This window comes from Talpa occidentalis, unplaced genomic scaffold (assembly GCF_014898055.3).
Source record: "Talpa occidentalis isolate TD23 unplaced genomic scaffold, MPIMG_talOcc4v2.1 talOcc4.5, whole genome shotgun sequence".
Classification (NCBI taxonomy): Eukaryota; Metazoa; Chordata; class Mammalia; order Eulipotyphla; family Talpidae; genus Talpa; species Talpa occidentalis.
The window spans coordinates 125,122,590-125,140,494 of record NW_023604861.1 but is presented as its reverse complement, the minus strand read 5'-3'; the positions used below and the strand labels follow the sequence as shown (position 1 = coordinate 125,140,494).

At 50.0% G+C, this 17,905-nt stretch overlaps 2 protein-coding genes across 2 annotated transcripts in view; one reads left to right on the top strand and one right to left on the bottom strand.

Moving 5' to 3' along the window:
• Positions 1 to 117: 117 nt before the first annotated feature.
• On the top strand, positions 118 to 5,074 carry KRTCAP3 (keratinocyte associated protein 3). The gene is given in 7 exon segments (XM_037528324.2): positions 118 to 170; positions 309 to 440; positions 443 to 492; positions 581 to 640; positions 810 to 1,016; positions 1,139 to 1,273; positions 1,376 to 5,074. Coding segments are annotated over 7 exon segments (720 nt in total). The 5' UTR covers positions 118 to 142; the 3' UTR covers positions 1,484 to 5,074.
• IFT172 (intraflagellar transport 172) overlaps positions 1,763 to 17,905 on the bottom strand; it is a 32,548-nt gene continuing 16,405 nt past the window's right edge. Inside the window, exons 17-48 of the mRNA XM_037528323.2 lie at positions 17,282 to 17,418; positions 16,948 to 17,055; positions 15,234 to 15,318; positions 14,852 to 14,944; positions 13,969 to 14,046; positions 13,200 to 13,448; positions 12,946 to 13,024; positions 12,615 to 12,735; positions 12,294 to 12,438; positions 11,694 to 11,783; positions 10,980 to 11,077; positions 10,679 to 10,814; positions 10,481 to 10,597; positions 10,014 to 10,156; positions 9,063 to 9,156; positions 8,842 to 8,906; positions 8,464 to 8,644; positions 8,115 to 8,224; positions 7,871 to 8,000; positions 5,964 to 6,062; positions 5,683 to 5,792; positions 5,500 to 5,563; positions 5,294 to 5,380; positions 4,899 to 5,015; positions 4,212 to 4,322; positions 3,914 to 4,033; positions 3,317 to 3,412; positions 3,048 to 3,107; positions 2,867 to 2,965; positions 2,386 to 2,539; positions 2,113 to 2,204; positions 1,763 to 1,907 (exon numbers count right to left, since the gene is read on the bottom strand). Of these exons, the coding sequence (XP_037384220.1) occupies positions 1,818 to 1,907; positions 2,113 to 2,204; positions 2,386 to 2,539; positions 2,867 to 2,965; positions 3,048 to 3,107; positions 3,317 to 3,412; positions 3,914 to 4,033; positions 4,212 to 4,322; positions 4,899 to 5,015; positions 5,294 to 5,380; positions 5,500 to 5,563; positions 5,683 to 5,792; positions 5,964 to 6,062; positions 7,871 to 8,000; positions 8,115 to 8,224; positions 8,464 to 8,644; positions 8,842 to 8,906; positions 9,063 to 9,156; positions 10,014 to 10,156; positions 10,481 to 10,597; positions 10,679 to 10,814; positions 10,980 to 11,077; positions 11,694 to 11,783; positions 12,294 to 12,438; positions 12,615 to 12,735; positions 12,946 to 13,024; positions 13,200 to 13,448; positions 13,969 to 14,046; positions 14,852 to 14,944; positions 15,234 to 15,318; positions 16,948 to 17,055; positions 17,282 to 17,418 (3,558 nt within the window). The 3' untranslated portion in view covers positions 1,763 to 1,817. The remainder of the gene's footprint in view (positions 1,908 to 2,112; positions 2,205 to 2,385; positions 2,540 to 2,866; positions 2,966 to 3,047; positions 3,108 to 3,316; positions 3,413 to 3,913; positions 4,034 to 4,211; positions 4,323 to 4,898; positions 5,016 to 5,293; positions 5,381 to 5,499; positions 5,564 to 5,682; positions 5,793 to 5,963; positions 6,063 to 7,870; positions 8,001 to 8,114; positions 8,225 to 8,463; positions 8,645 to 8,841; positions 8,907 to 9,062; positions 9,157 to 10,013; positions 10,157 to 10,480; positions 10,598 to 10,678; positions 10,815 to 10,979; positions 11,078 to 11,693; positions 11,784 to 12,293; positions 12,439 to 12,614; positions 12,736 to 12,945; positions 13,025 to 13,199; positions 13,449 to 13,968; positions 14,047 to 14,851; positions 14,945 to 15,233; positions 15,319 to 16,947; positions 17,056 to 17,281; positions 17,419 to 17,905) is intronic.

Here is a 17,905-nt window from a genome sequence, read left to right as displayed (position 1 = left end):
TAGGGGGAGCGGCTGGCGCCCCGGCGGGGCGCGGAGGTTGGGCCTGCAGGTGGTGATCGCGGAACTGGCCGCAGGGGCGGGGCGGGGCGGGGCGGGGCCAGGTAGAGCTGCCGGGCGGCGGCGGCGGGCGCGGAGGGACGGGATGAGGAGCTGCCGTCTCTGCCGGTTTGGTAATTTCCGGCCCCTGGGGTTTCGGTCCCCTGCGCTCATCTCGGCCCGTCCTACAGCCCCTGGTTAACTGGGGGCGGCCGCTGGCGGCCTCCGGGTGCCTCTCCGGCTCAGGCCTGCCCCTCCCCCGTGCTTTGCAGACGCGGCCAGGGGCCCCCAGCGGCTTATGCGCGTGGGGCTCGCGCTAATCCTGGTGGGCCACGTGAACCTGCTGCTGGGGGCCGTGCTGCACGGCACCGTCCTGCGGCACGTGGCCAATCCCCGCGGCGCAGTCACCCCGAGTACACCGTGGCCAATGTCATCTCCGTGGGCTCCGGGCTGCTGGTGAGCGCGGCCGGCCGGCGGGCGGGCTGGTGGGCGGGGCGGGGCGGGGCGGGGCGAGCAGGGCCGGCCTCAAGCTTTTGTCTTCCAGAGCGTTTCCGTGGGACTTGTGGCCCTCTTGGCATCCAGGAACCTTCTACGCCCTCAACTGGTGAGAGGGGACTTTGGAAGCTTTAATGAGGAAGTCTTGAGTCAGGGAAATGGGATTCACTCTGCTGCTTTAAATGGGGAGAAGACGCAAATAGAAAAACCGCGGCATCTAGTCAGTGGGAGAGTCAGCCACCCTCAGGCCGCTCACCCTGACCCTTTGCCCCCGTCAGCACTGGGCCCTGCTGGCAGTAGCTCTGGTGAACCTACTCTTGTCCGCTGCCTGCTCCCTGGGCCTCCTCCTCGCAGTGTCACTCACTGTGGCTAATGGTGGCCGCCGTCTCATTGCTGACTGCCATCCCGGGCTGCTGGATCCTTTGGTACCGCTGGACGAGGGACCTGGACAGGCTGACTGCCCCTTTGACCCCACGAGAATCTATGTGAGTGCTTTCTCTTCTCAATCCTTGCAGTCCACAGCCCCGGACCTGCACTTTTCATCTCCCCTCCTTGCCTTGCCTGCCGTGCTCTCTCGAGTCCCCCTCCCTTCCTCTTTGCCTTTTAGGATACAGCCTTGGCTTTCTGGATTCCTTCTTTGCTCATGTCTGCAGCAGAGGCTGTTCTGTCTGCTTACTGCTGTGTGGCTGCACTCACCCTTCGTGGGGTTGGGCCCTGGAAGAAGGAACGGCTGCAGATACAGGTAAGGAAGATGCCCCGGAAGGGCTCCTGCACACGGATGGGCAGTGTTGAAAAGATGGACTACAATTCAGGGCCAGGGTATTAATTACCCCTTCTTCTGCAGCTGGAGGAACTGACAGAACTTGAACTTCCTAAATGTAAAAGTCAGGAGAATGAGCAGCTACTGGATCAAAATCAAGAAATTCAGCCACCACAGAAAAGCTGGGTGTAGGGCAAGTTGTGTCATGAGGCTTATGGTCTGGAAAAAGGTGGGGACAGCAAACTGCTCTTAGAATTGGGTCTGGTCCTTTGCTTTCGGCTACTTGCCTTATAACCTGGGCCTTCTCTATCAAGCAGGCTCGGCCACAGGGTTTTCACTGACCTTTAAGATGAGCTAAAATAACTGAAATAAAATAACTTTTTTCTACTTGATAATGATTTCTTTTGGGGGAAGAGGCACCAGGTTGTGCTGAGGGTGACCATGATCAAAGAATACAGTGGGCTTAGTTACTTACAAGACTTTAATGAGGGAGAGCACCTGAAAACTCTTCCCTGAGCTCCACCAGTCACTGAAAGGAAAAGCTGGTGCTGGGAAGGCCGCCACACCACTGACTGATGAACTTCAGTACATCCTGGCACACAGGGCTGTGGGAGGTCTGTGAGCAAATGGAAAACATGAGAGGAATTCACAAAAAAGAAAAAACACTCTGCTATCAAGAATATCATGCCATCTCAGTCCATGAGGAGCAGGGTTCAACCTGCACCTGGCTTCTTAACACTCCCACCCACCAGCCCGGTAGTTTGTTGTTTTTCTTCAGTGCTGCTCTCCCTGCCCTCGTCCTTCACATCTCCCTCTCTAACCTTGATAGCCATAAGGAACTTGTTCCAGTTATCTTTGTTAGCTGCCCTCCCCGGCCGCTTAAATTCAATTTTGTTCCTCAGAATGGGGTATCCTGTAGGGGAAGAAAAAAAGATGAACTGGGGTTTGAGAAGGACTGAGGAAAGGAAATGAAGAAAGTAGAAGGCTCCTATCTTCTGCATCCTTGACTGAATCAGTAAAATCATTTCCCGACCCTGTTGCTTTTCCCTCCTTCCCACCTACCACAGAATATGGGGTGGTGTTGGGTTCTGTACCTGTAATGAGGCAGGGAAGTGCCCGAACTCCAGTGCTTGCTGCCACCAGGGAGGCCTCATAGGCACCCCGCTCATCCCGAGGCAGAACCTGTTCCAGCCGCTGGTCCATGGAAACTGTGAGCACCCAGTCTCGAACCTCTTCTCTCTGAGCCTCCTGGGAAGGATGGGTGAAGTAGATTCATGCCAGGCAGGGCAAGTGTAAGGTGATGACTAAAGGGGCTGGCTAGGCCCACGTCCTATATACCACCTTTCACTCACAAATGATCCTTGGATTGGCAATTACAACCACAGTCTTAACTATTGCCTCTGTTTCTACTGCCATTGAAGGAATAGTGAGGGTTCAGGCCCTTCCAAAGATGGCAGCGCAAAGATATTGCTGACCAATGCCCATTACAAACTTAAGGTGCCCAAGCGAAAATGTCCTCCCTTCTCAACGCACCCACACGGTGAGGCCTCCCAATCTCCAGACCTCTGCCCTTACCAGTATGTGTTGTTTGGCTGGGAGTGGCACCTCAAAGGGAATGTCTGTATCCTGAAAGTCAGAGTGGTCAAGGGCATCCAGTGTCCCTTCCTCAATTGCCTGTGGCAGAGTGGGTAGCCATGAGATGGGCAACTGTCACAGGCAAAACCTCTCAGCCTTTGGGCACAACTTCCCTACTTACATCAGTCAGGTCCAGGAAACGGTTGAGGAAGATGAATGCCATGTTTTCCCAGCCAACTGCCTGCCACAGAGAAAAGTTGCAAGTGGGAGTGAACAACTGGGTGTGGGTGTTGCTTCTGACAAAGCGGGGGGAAGAGTCCAGAAAGATAAAGGAAAATGTTATCTTCTCCATTGGCCACCCAAAGGTTTGTTCTGCCTGAGCAGATGGGATAGGCTTTATCTTCCAACTTCTGATTTCCTCAGCTCAGCCCACCCATTTTGGCAGCTCACCTTGGCAGCAATGCCTGCTTCATAGAAGGCCTTGTCTGCAGGTAGTAGCTGAGTGTGACGCAAGAGTGAAACAGAAAGCCTGGCAGCCACGGTTTCCTGTGGATTCAAGTCCAAGCGTTACAACCCTAGCGCTACGGTACCTGAGTTCCCAGGCTGTGAGCTTACAGCTAAGGCAATTGCACAACCAGTAAACTGGCCATATGAAACTACTCTGCATCTCAAGCAGCTCTGAGTCTTAGTTTTTTTAAAATCTGCACAGGAGAGCTAGGTCTCTATTATTTCTAAGTTTCCTTCCACTTCTAGAATTTTACCATCCACGTACATGAAATAAATATACATTATTCTAACACGAATAAAGCAAAGATAAACATATAAGTAGCCAACCCAGGAATCACCAGAAATGGAATTTGAATGTTTCAATACAATGGGGCTGAAGCTCTATGGGCAGAAGGTCAAAGGAACGCAGGAAGAAAGCCATCACAGCAGAGGCTAAACATGTATTTGAATAACAGAAAAGCTAGACAACAAGTGGGCCAAGCTTGAGAATGTGAAGCTTGAACGCATCCATGGGCCAGCTCCCCCGCTGTGCTGTCTCACCAGCTGTTTCACGCTCTGAGCCGCAGAGCGAGTGGCATAGTAATGCGCTATCAGCAGCATCGTCTCGAACTCCTCATGGGCTGGAGAGTTGGCCTCACTGGACTTGACCAGGTTTTCACACTAGAGCAGGAAGAGAGCACAGTCTGGGCCAGGGGAGTGCTGGGCACAGCTGGTGAACTAATGTCACCTGCACAGAGGACGCTACAGTACATCTGAGGGTGAAGGTTAATGTGCATGAAAGAAGAGATAAGGACTGGGGCAGGCAGAGAAGCCTTTCACTGGGCGACGATATTCTCACCAGGTTGAAGAGGACGTCTCGAAGATCAGCCCAGCTGTGATAGGCCTCGGCACTGTTGGTCCCGGGTGAGCTCACCATGTCAGTGAAGATCCTTTTGTAGATGTTGAAGTTCTGGAGGTAGAAGGGAAAGGAGAGCTGGGAGAGGACAACTAGAAGAGAGCGCCAGTAGAAGAGGCCAAAGAGGGGAAAACAGGCTGTAGATGTGTGTATGGAGAAGCCGGAGGAAAGCGATGGACAAGTTATTATTTTCAGGGAAGAGAAAAAAGAAAAGAATTTTCTTAAGCCAGGTGCTTTGTGAGTGTGGGTAAATGCGATGCACAGTCACGGTGGTCATGGGCTAATATTCCAGAGAGCTTGATGCTTAGCGAGGGGAGTGGTGTTTCTTCTCTGGAGGGAGTTAAAAAGGCCATGGAGGTGTGTGAAAAATTCATCTCTGAAAGGCTTTTCCCTGTGTGTTAGCTAAAAGCACAGGGTGGTTGCTGGGAATTTCTTTCTGCAAAGGGTAAATCCTCCAGAGAGACTGCACATTTTGGAGGAGGCTGGGTAGGGTCTCAGGACATGGTGCTCTCTGAAGAAAGAATCCTTTGGGAAGACAGTTCCTGACAGGATGGATAGTTCTTAAAAAGAAAGCAAGAAAAAAAAAGAATTTCCTTGAGGAAACATTCACCCCAATGAGCAGGCTAGTACCTGTGGGTTGGCAGGGGCTCCGTGTTGCACATACAGGGCCAATGCCTGGGCATAGCCACCCTCTCGGATCAGGTGAGTTGCATACAAAGCCACATACTTGTGTAGAATCTTGTAGTTCTGTCCGGGGGTGGAGGAAAAGTATGGGGAGGTTGGGATTAGCGCAATCAGGCAGTGAGGGTGGGATGGTGACTTGAAGCCACGGATTTGTATAGAAGGCAAAGGACATATGCAAAGCAGGCCCAGCTAGACATCTGACCGCAATTTCAGAATGTGGAAGACTGAGCTCTCTGATGTATCCTAGGGTTTGGACTTTGGAGGAAGAGAGATAAAGCTCTGGGGCAGGTAAGGAGTCAAGGGAAAACGTACAGAGAAGCTGGGATGGGGAAGAGCAGTACCTGCTTGGTAGCTGTTTCAATGCACTTGTCCCACTGGCCCTGCTCCACATACAGGTCCAAAGCAGCCACCACATCCACACCCACCAGCTAGGGATCAATTAAAAAGACAATTACAGGGGAGAAAGCTGACATGAGAGGGAAATGAGGGAGAGGATTTCTTGAGCTTCTCCATGCGATCTGCCTCCTGATAACTCTGCAAGTCTCACCGAGTCCACTTTGCCCTGGTTCTTGAGGAATTCTTTATAATGCTGGTCCACATAGTCTTCATACCTGTGAAGTGTGCAGAGATCTCACACACAGGATGCCATAGCCTTCCCATGAGAACTTTCTCCCAGTCTTTACAAAAGGAAGTAAAAGAATTTCCCATGGGAAGGGGCTCTTATTCTTACCGGGGATCTAACTCCTTGGCCACTCGCTTGGCCTTGTTCCACTCCTCACCCTTGATGAAAGCATCGATTGCTTCCTTGACTAGGTCCAGGTTCAGGTAGAGCTCTGCAGCCTGCAGGGCGGGAAATCAGAGACTGGAAAGCAGATTGCTCCTCCACTCCCCACTCTTCTGCTTGTCCAGCACTGAATGCCAGGTTTGCCACAGGGCCCACCTCACACACACTCCAGGGTGTAGGTATCATATCTGTGGAATCTTTCTTTTCATTCCCTGCACCCTACTTACTGCACTGTGCTTCCCAATTCCAATCAGCTGGGGTCCCACAGCCCGAACTACTTCTAGACTTCGTTGGGGAGGTAGAAACTTGATGGAGAGTTCAGCTGCCTGGTGATTGAACAGAACATAGAAAATGAGTGGAAGAGGCAAATTACCACTTGGGGGCGGGTCTCAGCCTGATTTATTTTTTTTTCCTTCTGGTTGTCAACTTTCTCTCTTGCATTGTACCTCACCTCCCAACCTCCTGGGAAAAGCTCTCTCTTGGTCCAACAGAACCTTTATTTATTTATTTTAAAAAATTTTATTTTTATATTCCCCATACAATTGCAACCCCCTTATTTTGACCCCAACTCCTCCTTCCTCTCCCCCCACATAGTGTATCTCTAGTTCATAGTTGTTTATTGATTTTGATTTTTTCTTTCTTACAGTTATTCTTTTTCCTGGTCCTTTATTTAGGTTTTCTAGATTCCTGCTATGAGTGAGACCATCCAGTATTTTTCTTTTTCTTTCTGGCTTATTTCACTGAGCATGATCTCTTCCAGCGCCATCCATGTTGCTGCAAATTGCATGTGTTTATCTTTTTTGAATGCTGAGTAATATTCCATGGTGTATATGTACCACATCTTCTTGACCCAGTCATCTATTTTTGGGCATTTGGGTTGTTTCCAAAGCTTAGCTATAGTAAATAGTGCTGCTATAAACATAGGGGTGCAGGTGCCCTTTGGAATTAATGTTTCTGTGTCCTTTGGGTAAGTACCGAGGAGTGGAATTGCTGGATCATATAGAAACTCTATCTTTAGTAGTCCAACAGAGCCTTTAAATGACCACCCAGTTGACCTATCTGTTCCTCAGCTCGTCTTTCAGACACTCCTTATGATCTGAGGTCACTGCATTAGGTCCTGTCACTTCTGACAAACTGATTTCTCAAATTCTTTGTCACAAACAGCATCGACCACAGGGTGTAGAGAAAGAACCCCTAAAATAGGAGGCCAGAGCATTCTGCAACTCTGTGTTGGGCTTTTCTGAGTCTCAGTTTCATCATCCAAAAGAGTGATGGTTGCGGTGGGGGCTTCCCTGGTGGCACAAGGGGTTAAGCACCGCACTATGAAGCAATCTGCAGCCTCTGCAGCACGAGTTCGATCCCTGGCTGGCCAGAGAGCTGACCCACATGGTGCAGCAGACCTCTCCTGTCTTGCCTGCTGCTCCCCTCAGCAGTGTATTTCAATCAGTCTGCCTGTTCTGTTCCCCACTCTGTCTCTGGTGAATCCTCTCACTGCCCCCGCACTTCTGGCCTGTGCCCCAGCTCTTGCATGCGTAAAATACATAAAATCTTTTTTTTTTTTTTTTTAAAGTGATGGTTGGGGCCTTCCCGGTGGTGCAGCGGTTGAGCGCTGGGTTGCGAAGCTGCCTGCAGCTTCAGCAGCGCCGGTTCAATCCCCGGCTGCTCCCCGGCCACCGGAGGAGGGTCCCACATGGTGCGCAGACCTCTCCTGCCGCCTGCTGCTCCCCTCAGCAGTGTACTTCGGTCCTTCTGCCTGCTCTGCTCCCCGCTCTGGCTCTGGTGAATTCTCTCACCCTCCCGCGCTTCTGACTGTACCCAGTGCTTGTATAAATAATAAATAAATAAATCTTTTAAAAAAAAAAGTGATGGTTGCTCTAAACTCTTCTTTGAATCACACACTTTAGTCTTCACTCAGATATAATATTAATTAATTGAGCCGTGTGTTAGTCCAACTTCCCCCAATCAGCATGCTTTATTTCTCCTTTTACAGTCTTCAAAGGTTCTGGATCTAGCGTCCACTAAGCACTCAACAGATACCTGCCACCTGATTAACTACAAAAAGACACAGGCAAAAAAGATGAATGTCTGAGGAGCTGGATATGAATGGAGGCCCGGAAAGGCCTGGCGGACTTACCTTCATCCAGCACTTTTCCACCAGGCTGCTGCTTCCTGAGTCCCGGACTTTGAGGTAACAGTCGACTGCACGGCTGTACTCCCCAGCCAGCTCCCACTGTCGAGCTTGTTCCACTAGTCCCTCCATGCCCCTGTGGAGGAGAGTGCATGTGACTAGAGCAGGGAGCAACCGCATGGCCTGTCCTGTGCACACCTTGCGCTCCACCCCCGGCCCTGCCACCACTGCTTGGTGCCTGGATTCATACCTGGCCCCCTTCTTGGTGGCTTCCCGCTCATACTCTTCCTGCAGTGCCTCCAGCTGGCCCGGCACATAGTCCTTGCAGATCCTCAGGGCATCGCTCCATAACCCGGCTTCCTGCTCAGATGTCCAAGGATCAGGGGGGGCAGCTGCAGGCGTTATAGCTTCCTAATGGCAGGTGCTACGGCCCACGATTCCCGGGTGCTTGGCCCTCTTTTGTCCTTCCTCTGGTTTTTCCTTCTGCCTCCCCAATGCTAACCTCCTTGCTCTTCCTCAGCACCAGGGGTCAGTACAGTGCTCTGTGGGCGCTCAAACCCTTTTACTCTCCCCTCAGGATTCTGAACCCTGTGCCCCACCTTGTAATAATTGAGGGCCAGGCCTGGTCTCTGGGCTCGAAGCAATAGTCCTTCCGCTTTCTGAAAGTCCTTCTCCTCCAGGGCTCCCCGGGCCTGCCCCACAAGCACCTCGGCGACGCTGTCAGGGTCATGGGCCTCGGCCACACGCTGAGCTGCCTCCCAATCCTGGTTATGGACAAACCTACTCCCAGAAGGGGACAGAGTGGGGCTGAGTACAGGACTGAGGGTTTGAGAGTGGGAGGACAACAGACATGTTGCTGAGGGGATATAAGATTTTAAGATTTATTGGTACTAGGTTTAGATGAAAGTGAAATGACAACGAAAGATCCTGGGCTGTGCCTGGGCTGACAGGATTAGGGAATTGATGGAGTAACTCACATGAGAACTGCTTCCTTGGGTTTACCAGCCCTGATGAATTCAGCTTCAGCCTCTTCAAATTTGCCCTACAGAGAGAAAAAGGCAGCCATACATGAGAAGGAAATTGTTATCACAGGAATTTGTGCCAGGAGGTGGCAAGACCCAGCAGCAGAGGCCTAGGGCAAGGAACAGAGGGCTCTGTGGTCAGGGTCAAAAACAACAGAGAAGGATCCCATCTATACCTCATCCTCCAGGTACATTGCGTATCTGAGGTGAATCTCAGGAGTTTTATGCTTCAGGGCCAGTCGAGAGAGTTCAAAAGCAAATTCAAAGGAGCTGAAATGGAAGATAAAGATAAGGTTTGCATAGTCAGTGCTTTCTTTTATAAGAGAAGATAAATAGAGGGCAAGGGGAAATATAGAAAGGGGAGAAACACTGCTGGCGGGAGGCAGGGGAGGGCTCCTGGTGCTCCCACTACCTCCTCCTGAGCCACATCTCCACTGGCAGAAAAATCTCTCAGAAACAAGACTGCCCTCAGCAATGTGGCTCAATGCAGGCTTATACTGGTGCTGGAAGCATATGCTGAAGAAGAGCTCCTTTTGCATTTTAGGGAATCATTCTTCCCTTACTCAGAAGAAAGTTACTGCCTTTGAGCAACTTTGCTTTAAAGGCTTAAAGTGGGCCTCCCTGGTGGCTCAAGAGGTTAAGCACCGCACTAAGAAGCAATCTGCAGCCTCTGCAGCACGAGGTCGATCCCTGGATGGCCAGGGAGCAACCCACATGGCACAGCAGACCTTTTCTGACCCGCCCGCTGCTCCCCTCAGCAGTGTACTTTGGTCAATCTGCCTGTTCTGTTCCCCACTCTCTCTGGTGAATCCTCTCACCCTCTGGCCTGTACCCCAGCTCTTGTATGCATAAATAAATAAATTGTTTTTTTAAAAAATAAAGGCTTAAAGCAAAAGCTTAAACAGCCAAAGATGAAGTACTGTTACGAGCCCCAGGGAGTAAGAACAGAGCTACTACTTCCTTCTTGCCTCTTTATCAAATTCTTCCGAGTGTCTCTCCTTGGAAAGATTCTTTCTTCACTCCTATCAATCTCCTGGAAGTGCTTTTGAGTTAGAAATTGACTTTTCTTCTCTAGACAGAGGTTCTGTGTGGAGCAGCAGGAGTGGAGAGAAGGTTGAGAGCCTCACCAGTTGTCAGCTGCGTGGTCAACAGCAGCTTCCAGGAGTCCCAGCTTATTAAGCAGCCTAACTGCGGCCTCTCCGCCCAGGCTCTTTGCCCATAGGTAGGCCACGTGTTTGTGGGCATTCGCCCCTCCGTGAGCCTTGGCTACCTGTAAAGCAAAGCCACTTGGTAATCCTCCAATGCAGGGGTGCACGGCTGCTTGCCTCTCATCTCCACCCTGACCTCAGTTTTGACAAGAATCTGGTACTTGTGCTAGAACAACAGAAAGAGAGCTAAGTTTCAGGATCCCTTTAACTTGCTTGGGGTTCAGGAATGATTTCAGGTAATCCACAAACCCTTAGAGTGGTACATGAAGTTGTGTGTCCAGGTATGGACATTTTTCAAAGATACCCATGACCAGTTTAGAAGCAGACAGTCCCTTGAGAGGGGCAAAGAGAATGAATGCAGCCCCAGGGTGACCTGGACTCCTTACCCGGTAGGCCTCTTCCCAAAGCCCGTTGGACCGGTACATGTTCACTGTTGCCTTCCATTCCTGGGCCTCGAGGTAGTGATACTCAGCCTCCTGTAGTCGGCCTTCAGTCTCCAGCTCCTGGGCAGAGGGGGGTCAGGATGGAGAGGGAGGAGAAGGAGCCTTTTTAGGGAGGAAATGGGCAGGAACAGAAGGGCTCACCTTGCCCAGATGCAGGTGTGTGTCACTGAGGAGATCTGGGTGGTGCTTCCCCACCAGGCGGATCATGTCGTCATACAACTTGTGCTTCTTGAACATGGTGATGGCAAGATCAGGCTCTTCCACAGTCACATAGAGCCTGGAGGTGAGAGATACACGTGGGCCTTCCAGGCCTAGAGTCCTGCTGCTAGACCCAGATCCTGTCACTTCCTTCCGGAGAGAGGGCACACGTCCTCAGGCCAGCCCCTCCCTCCAGCCCTGAAGCCTCACCTCCTCCTCCACCTCCACTAGGGCCACAGCTCACCTTTCTGCTTCGCGGTACTTGCCCTGCTTCTCCAGCTCCTGGGCCTGGGTGATGTATAGCACCGACACATCTTCTGGTCTCATGCACTTCATTGCCAGCTGTGCAGAAATGGAGCAAGAGCAGCCTCAGGTGCCCATTTCCAAGGGATGCGGAGGGATAAGCAAAGCAGTCAGAGAAGTGGGGCTTAGGGGAACCTGTTTCCTCAGGAGCTTTGAACTTGCCCAACAACCAGAGGAGGTCGGTTACTGCCACTCTCCCTGCCACTCCTGAGAGTGCATGAGATTCAGGAAATTCCAAGACCATAAGGAGCAAAGTAAGAACTACATTCTGCAAAGGCCCGAGGGTCAGAGATGCCCTGTGCTGGGCATATGTTCCACTACCATATTCCTACCATCCCCACTGGGCTCTGGGAACAGAAGCGAGAACATGTTATCAAGGTGACTAGAGCTCTTAGGTGTGCTGCTTCAGATTCTCCAACTCCCAAACCCATCTGCTTTCTTCAGGATGAAGAGCCCCAGGTTAAGGAACAAGGGCCTCTCTTCAGCCCTGTCTTCACCCCACTTTTCCCTGTGGCTAGGAATCAACACTACCCAGAAAGTTCTTTCTCAGCTTTCAAGGAACCTGGTGAAAGGGGCAAACTAGAGACTCAGGAAAGTGACAACACAAACACAAAGGCAAGGGACTCGCAGGTCAGCTCCCGCCCCCATCCTCCACCTTGTGGGCTTGCTCCCAGTGGCCGGCCTGGGTGTACATGTCGATTGCATCTTTGGTCCGATCTCCCTTAATGTAGAGCTCCTCAGCAATCTGTCGTTGAGAGAGGAAGAGGCAAAAGGTCAGAGCAACAGACTGAAAGCAGCCTCTAAGAGGAAAGACCAAACATGAGCCGGGGTGGAGCAGAGCTGGGACACCATTATCTAGAAATAGAGAGGGAAAAGATACTGTCTCAGACCTACTGTTTTCCAAAAAAGACCCACCAAAACCATGAGGATAAGACAGTGGGAGCTGAAGGGGGTCTCACATTTCCGCAATGCAAGGCAATCCCGCACCGTGGCGGTGATGGAAGGATTCATGCACAATCGCTCCCGCTGGCACAGGAAGAGCGCTAGAGACTTGCTATGTACACCTGGCAGTGGAGTCTGAGTCAGCGGGAATGAAGTGGGGGAAATAAATATCTTTCTTCCCATTCAGGGTGGTGATGCTGTTGCACCCCAGAAAGTAGGATTTGGTGAGGTGGCCCCCATTTCCTGTTCTGGGTTTTCTCCTTGTTACCCTGAACTGCATTGGCTCGGGCTGCAGAAAGGGGTTCTTCCTCACCTCGTACTCTTGCAGAGACGCATAGTGTTGGGCCACACGAGGATAGTATTTGGATGCAATGTTCCGGTCCTGCAGATCTAATATATAAATTGCTTTCTTCCACTGGCGGGCACCCAGGGCAGCCTCAATTGCCTTAATGGAGCACCTGGCATAGTTGGGAAAAGCATGAGGAGTGAGGAAGATGGATGGAGGTAGGAACATTTCAGGCATACTCCAACCTACATTTTGAGATCTTGCTTCTCTTAAGCCTTGGTACCTTTTTCTCGCCCCATTAGCTACCACCTCCTGCCCAATCTCCTGTGCACCTCTGCCCCCCCGTACCTGGCCTCAATGTAGTGATTAATGGCCGCATCAAGCTGCTTCTGTTGCACCAAGTGGTCCCCCCACGCTTCCTCTAGTCTCACCACCTCCACTGGGAATGCTAATCGAGCCAGTTCCACAGCTGCCAGAGAAGAAAGGGAACTCAGCCCAGACTTTCAGGGGTCCTTCACGCAACAAAAGTAAGACAGGGAAGTGGGTTGTGGAAAATAGGTGAGAAGTGGAGGAATGGAGGCGAACTGACGCGTCACCCTGCCAGATGCACAGAACTGGTGCTGGGGAGGTTTGGGCAAGACCTTCCAACAGTGAAGACTGGGCTGTGGACGGCGAGTACCTTTCATGAATGCATTGCCTTTACAGAAGCACTCCAGGGCCCGCTGGGGGTTTCGGATCTTCTCAAACAGATCGCCTGCCTGCTGACATATACTGTGTTACTTCACTGGGACCCTCCTACACAGACTCAAGCAGCAGCACCAAAAGGAGGAGAGTCAGCCACAAGCAGGGAGGGCGAGGTACTCCAAGACTTGCCTGGGTAGGAGGGGGCACTGCGCCCTGGAGCTAGGGATGGGAATAGGAAGTCAGCCGTACCCTTTCATACAGCTCCCCCTTGATAAGGGCCGCGGTGATGTGTTCTACCAGCTCGGTGTTGGCAAGCAGCTCCTCTCGGGTCAGCACCAGCCGAGCTGCTTTGGCAGGGAGCCCAGCTTTGAGGTAGAGGCTGATGGCTGCGAGCCCATCCCCTTGGCTCTCCTGTAGTTCACCGGCTCGCTCTTCTTGCTGTGTGTCCATCAGCCACTGGTAGTAACCCCGGCGTAGCTTCTCCAGGGCTGGGTGTCCCTGGACAGAGGAAAATTGGGAGTCCCACCTTCCTTCCTGCCCTGCTACATCCCATTTTCAATCTCCTTGCAACATTGGAAATCCTCCCGGTCACCCATGTCCTAACTCCTCACCCTATCAGGTTCCAGGTCCAACCCTGTTCACTCTGAGAGCCTCCTTACAAAAGGAGGTTCTTATTTTTTTTTTTTTAATTTAAAGATTTATTTACTTATGCATACAAGAGTTGTGGTGTAGGCCAGAGGTGCAGGTAAGAGGATTCACCAGAGACAGAGTGGGGAGTCGGACAGGCGGATTGACTGAAATATAACTGCTGAGGGGAGCTGCAGGCGAGACCGGAGAGGTCTGCTGCACCATGTGGGTCACCTCCCTGGCTGGGGATCGAACTCGTGCTGCAGTGGCTGCAGATAGCTTGGTAGCGCTGAGACTTAACCTCTTATGCCATGAGAGAGGCCCGCAAGAGGAAATTCTGATACTGGTGGAACCAAGTTCTGAGCAACCGTGCAAAAGACAAAAACAGTACCTTGGCTTCAGCCACAGCGATACACTCATCCCAACGGTGAAGCTCCTGGTACATGTCCATGGCCTCCTCAACAGCATTCTGGGGGAATACAGGTAAGAACAGAAGGATGAGATATGAGGATCAGAAGTCAGAAAATGCTGCTCAGCTAGTGAAGATGCCAGCTCATGAGGCGTAAAAGTCTTACCTTTTACTTTCTATATAAGCCAAGGTGGGTTTATTATGCAATTAAATGAAGTTTAAGCTCCAGAGCACCTAATTTGTGCAGGTCGCTTCCAAGGTAATTTTTCTTCAAGAGAACTCAAATTGTATGAGTTTCGGGACCCACAAAACCCCTGAATCTGGGCCTCCCAGGTGGCGCAGTGGTTGAGCGCTGGGTTGCGAATCTGCCCGTAGCCTCTGCAGCACCGGTTTGATCCCCGGCTGCTCCCCGGCCACCGAAGAAGGGTCCCACATGGCGCGCAGACCTCTCCTGCCACCCGCTGCTCCCCTCAGCAGTGTACTTCGGTCCTTCTGCCTGCTCTGCTCCCCGCTCTGGCTCTGGTGAATTCTCTCACCCACCCGCGCTTCTGACTGTACCCAGTGCTTGTATAAATAAATAAATAAATATTTAAAAAAAAAACAACAAAACCAAACCCTGAATCTACCTCCATGCATAAGAATTGTGAGGACAGGCTTTAGAGTGCAGGGGTTGATAATAAGACTGTTTATGAAAGAAAAAAGTAATCATAAGGACTAACATAGAGGAGGAATCTAAGGAGGAGTGAAATGAACTGTATAAGCCTTTCCAAAGGTTCTCAAACCGCTGCAAGCCCAGATGACCAGTGCTCTTCCTTACCCCGAGTTTGCCTCCCTTTCCCCATCTGATCCCTTCATCTCTTGTTACCTGTTCCAAGAAGATCATTTCAGCCAGTTTGTAGTTCTTCTCCAGCATGGCTAGACGTGCTCGGACCTGATAAAAGTCTGTTCCTTCTCCACCCTACAGGGGAAAAGGAGTTTTGGTTATTGTCAGAGCAGGAGCCATTTTGACTGCGTGGGCTGAGACAGGAAGGCCAGAGGGACGTGGAAGCTAAAAGCTTTGGAAATTGAAAGGCTTCATGGGCATAGAGGTTTGAGGTTTAGCAAACAATTCCAAATGTTCCTGCTTCAGGGAAGAGGAGGGTGGGCAGGGTAGAGGAAATCAGTGATGGCTGGAAAGCTAGGAATCATGGGGCTGAGTACTAAGAAATTCTAGCTTGAGAGGCTGAATCAATCAGGATAATACTTGCATATTCTCGAGATACTTGATCCGCAATCTCATTGGTCTCATGCAGGAATCGAGCTTTTGCTACATGGCCCAAAGCAGAAAAGCATCTATAGTGTGGAAGCAATGATAAATTAACATAATAACAATAGTAATATTATTATAGATCATCATTCATTCATTGGTTCAGCAGAAGTATACTGAGCATCTTGTACATGAAAGGCACTGTTCTTGCCACTGGACAAATGGCATAAGACGGATGAACGTCTTGCTCTCAGGGAACCTACTTTCCAATGGAAACTAGTAAACAAAGATAATGTGAGAGAATGAAAAATAAAATAGTGGGGATATTATGGATGGAAACTGAGGGGACTATCTAAGTTGATAGTCAGAGAAGGCCTCTCTGAGGAGCTAACATTTGAACTGTGACTTAAATACAAGAAAGAGCCAGTCATGGCAAGATGGGGAAAAATTGATCTAGGCAGAGGAAATAGTGTAAAGGCCTATGGCAGGAATGAGCTTGGCATGCTCAAAGGGCCAGAAGGATGCCAGTGTGGCTGAAGACCAATGAGCAAATAGGTACCAGATATGAGAAGGAAGTAGAGGCTAAATATTGTAGGGCCTTGGGTCAGGAAGTTACTGGAAGATTCTGAGGGAAATAATGACACAGTCTAACTTGTGTTTTAAAAAAATTACCTCAACCACCAAAGAATCACCAGTCCTTACAGATTAGCCCAATCATACCCTAGACATGATTCATTTAACAATAGAAAAATATTTTACAAAGGAATGAACCCTCCCAGAAAAAGGAACACTATAGCAGACCAGTCCTGTCTCTTTTAAACACAGATCTCTCCATGCCTGGTTCTATGCAGGCACCTTCTTCTCCTCTCTCTTTTTCTGTAATAAACCTGCCCTTCTGAATTTAACCTTCAAAAAAATAAAAATAAAAAAATTACCTCAACTGCTTTGTAATGAATGGATTGTGGGAATATAAGAACAGTAGCAGTGGGACTAATTAAGAGGCTTTCTTAATTCTGCAGGGGGGAACGGTGCCGGTCTGTTCTAGAATGTAGACAGTAGAGTTGGACCAATAAGAGATTCAGGATATGTCTTGAAGACCCTGGATCAGAGTCCCTGGGGTTTGCTGATAGCCTATCTGTGGGTTAGGGGGAAAGGGATCAAGGATGACTCCCAGCCAAAACAGCAGCAGTTGATATTTATTGAATAGGTACAATATTGTAAACTCTTTGTACAGATCCTCTCACTTGTTCTTCACCACAACTACCTTTCTTCTTTACCAGCCCATGAGGTAAATATTATACTTATCTCTATTTTTACGTAGACCAAATGGAGAAGGCAAGACCTGGAAATCTCTCTGAGATGACACCAACCGACAAATGGAGACAAGATTTGAACAAGAGTCTGGAGTCCCAAGTTGATTTGTGCAAAATTCTATTAACTACAGTCCTATATACCACACTTGGAATATCCACTTAATGTGTGGGTTATAGGATATGGGCTTTAAAACCTTTGATGGGGCACCTAGTTACAACAAGGTGTACAAAAATACAATAGCAGTAAAGACACAGTCTTATAATCTAGGATGGGAGGATTCTGTCACACTTGTTGGAAGGGAAGCAGTGCCTTAACTCTGGGTAGGAACAGCCCACAGGCAAAATAGCTAGATGTCACCCCTTCTAGCCACTTCGCACCTCAGTTCTGTATGTCTACCTCACCTTTCCGCAATGTGTAGCTGCTTTGCTTCTAGTGCCAGTTTACTCAAGGTTTTCCACATTGCCTCTGTTTCTGGGGTCATTTCAAGAGTCTCCAAGAAGGCTGTGGCCCTGGAGAGGGAAGAAACAAAGCACAAGGTTTGCGTCCAGGGTCAGGAAGACACAGGTGATGGGGCAGGAGGAGGGGAGTGGTCAGGCAATTATTTGCCTTTTTCATCTAGTCTGCCTGGATCACCAAGTGCTGTTTAGCTATAGCCAGTTTTACAGGCCATCCCAGGTTCCCCTCTCTGAGCCGCCTTTCCCCACCACTTCACTGGTTATCAGCCCAGCCCCTCACCGCGTGTAGTTGCCGTCATCAATGGCTGTTCCAAACTCGATAAGGCCCTCATCCAATGTGTAGGCGACTGTAGTCACACCTTCAGTCACCATCACCTCAGTCTTTCCTCCACTTCGCTCCAGACCTACAACATCGCCCTGCAAAATTTCAACCCCCCACCCCAAATTGTCAGGTTAGTGTTTCCACTGACTCCACTGCTGAACAGACTCACCCTCACCCAACCTACATACTCATACACACAGGGAATTATATACAGTGGCCCTTGTTTTCCTAATATTTAGTTTCTCTCAAGCAGATAAAAATTCCTTATCTATGGCAATATACTTGGGTTAAAGTACATCCATATCACTGCCCGAATGCTTGGAGGTGTGTTGACAAAGTGTAACAGCCATATCTATCATACTTCCAACAGTACCTCCAGGTACCCTTAAGGGTCCTCCAATTAAAATACAACTTGAACCTGGGACATTCCTTTCAGTGCATTACAGTGTTCAACTGAAGAAATCACTAAGAATGTTTCCTACTCCTTTCCCACCCTTTCCTCTCAAAGAGAAAGAGAGAGAGGGAGGAAGGAAAGGAGAAAAAAAGAGAGAGAAGGAGAGGAAGAGAGAAGGAAGGAAGAAA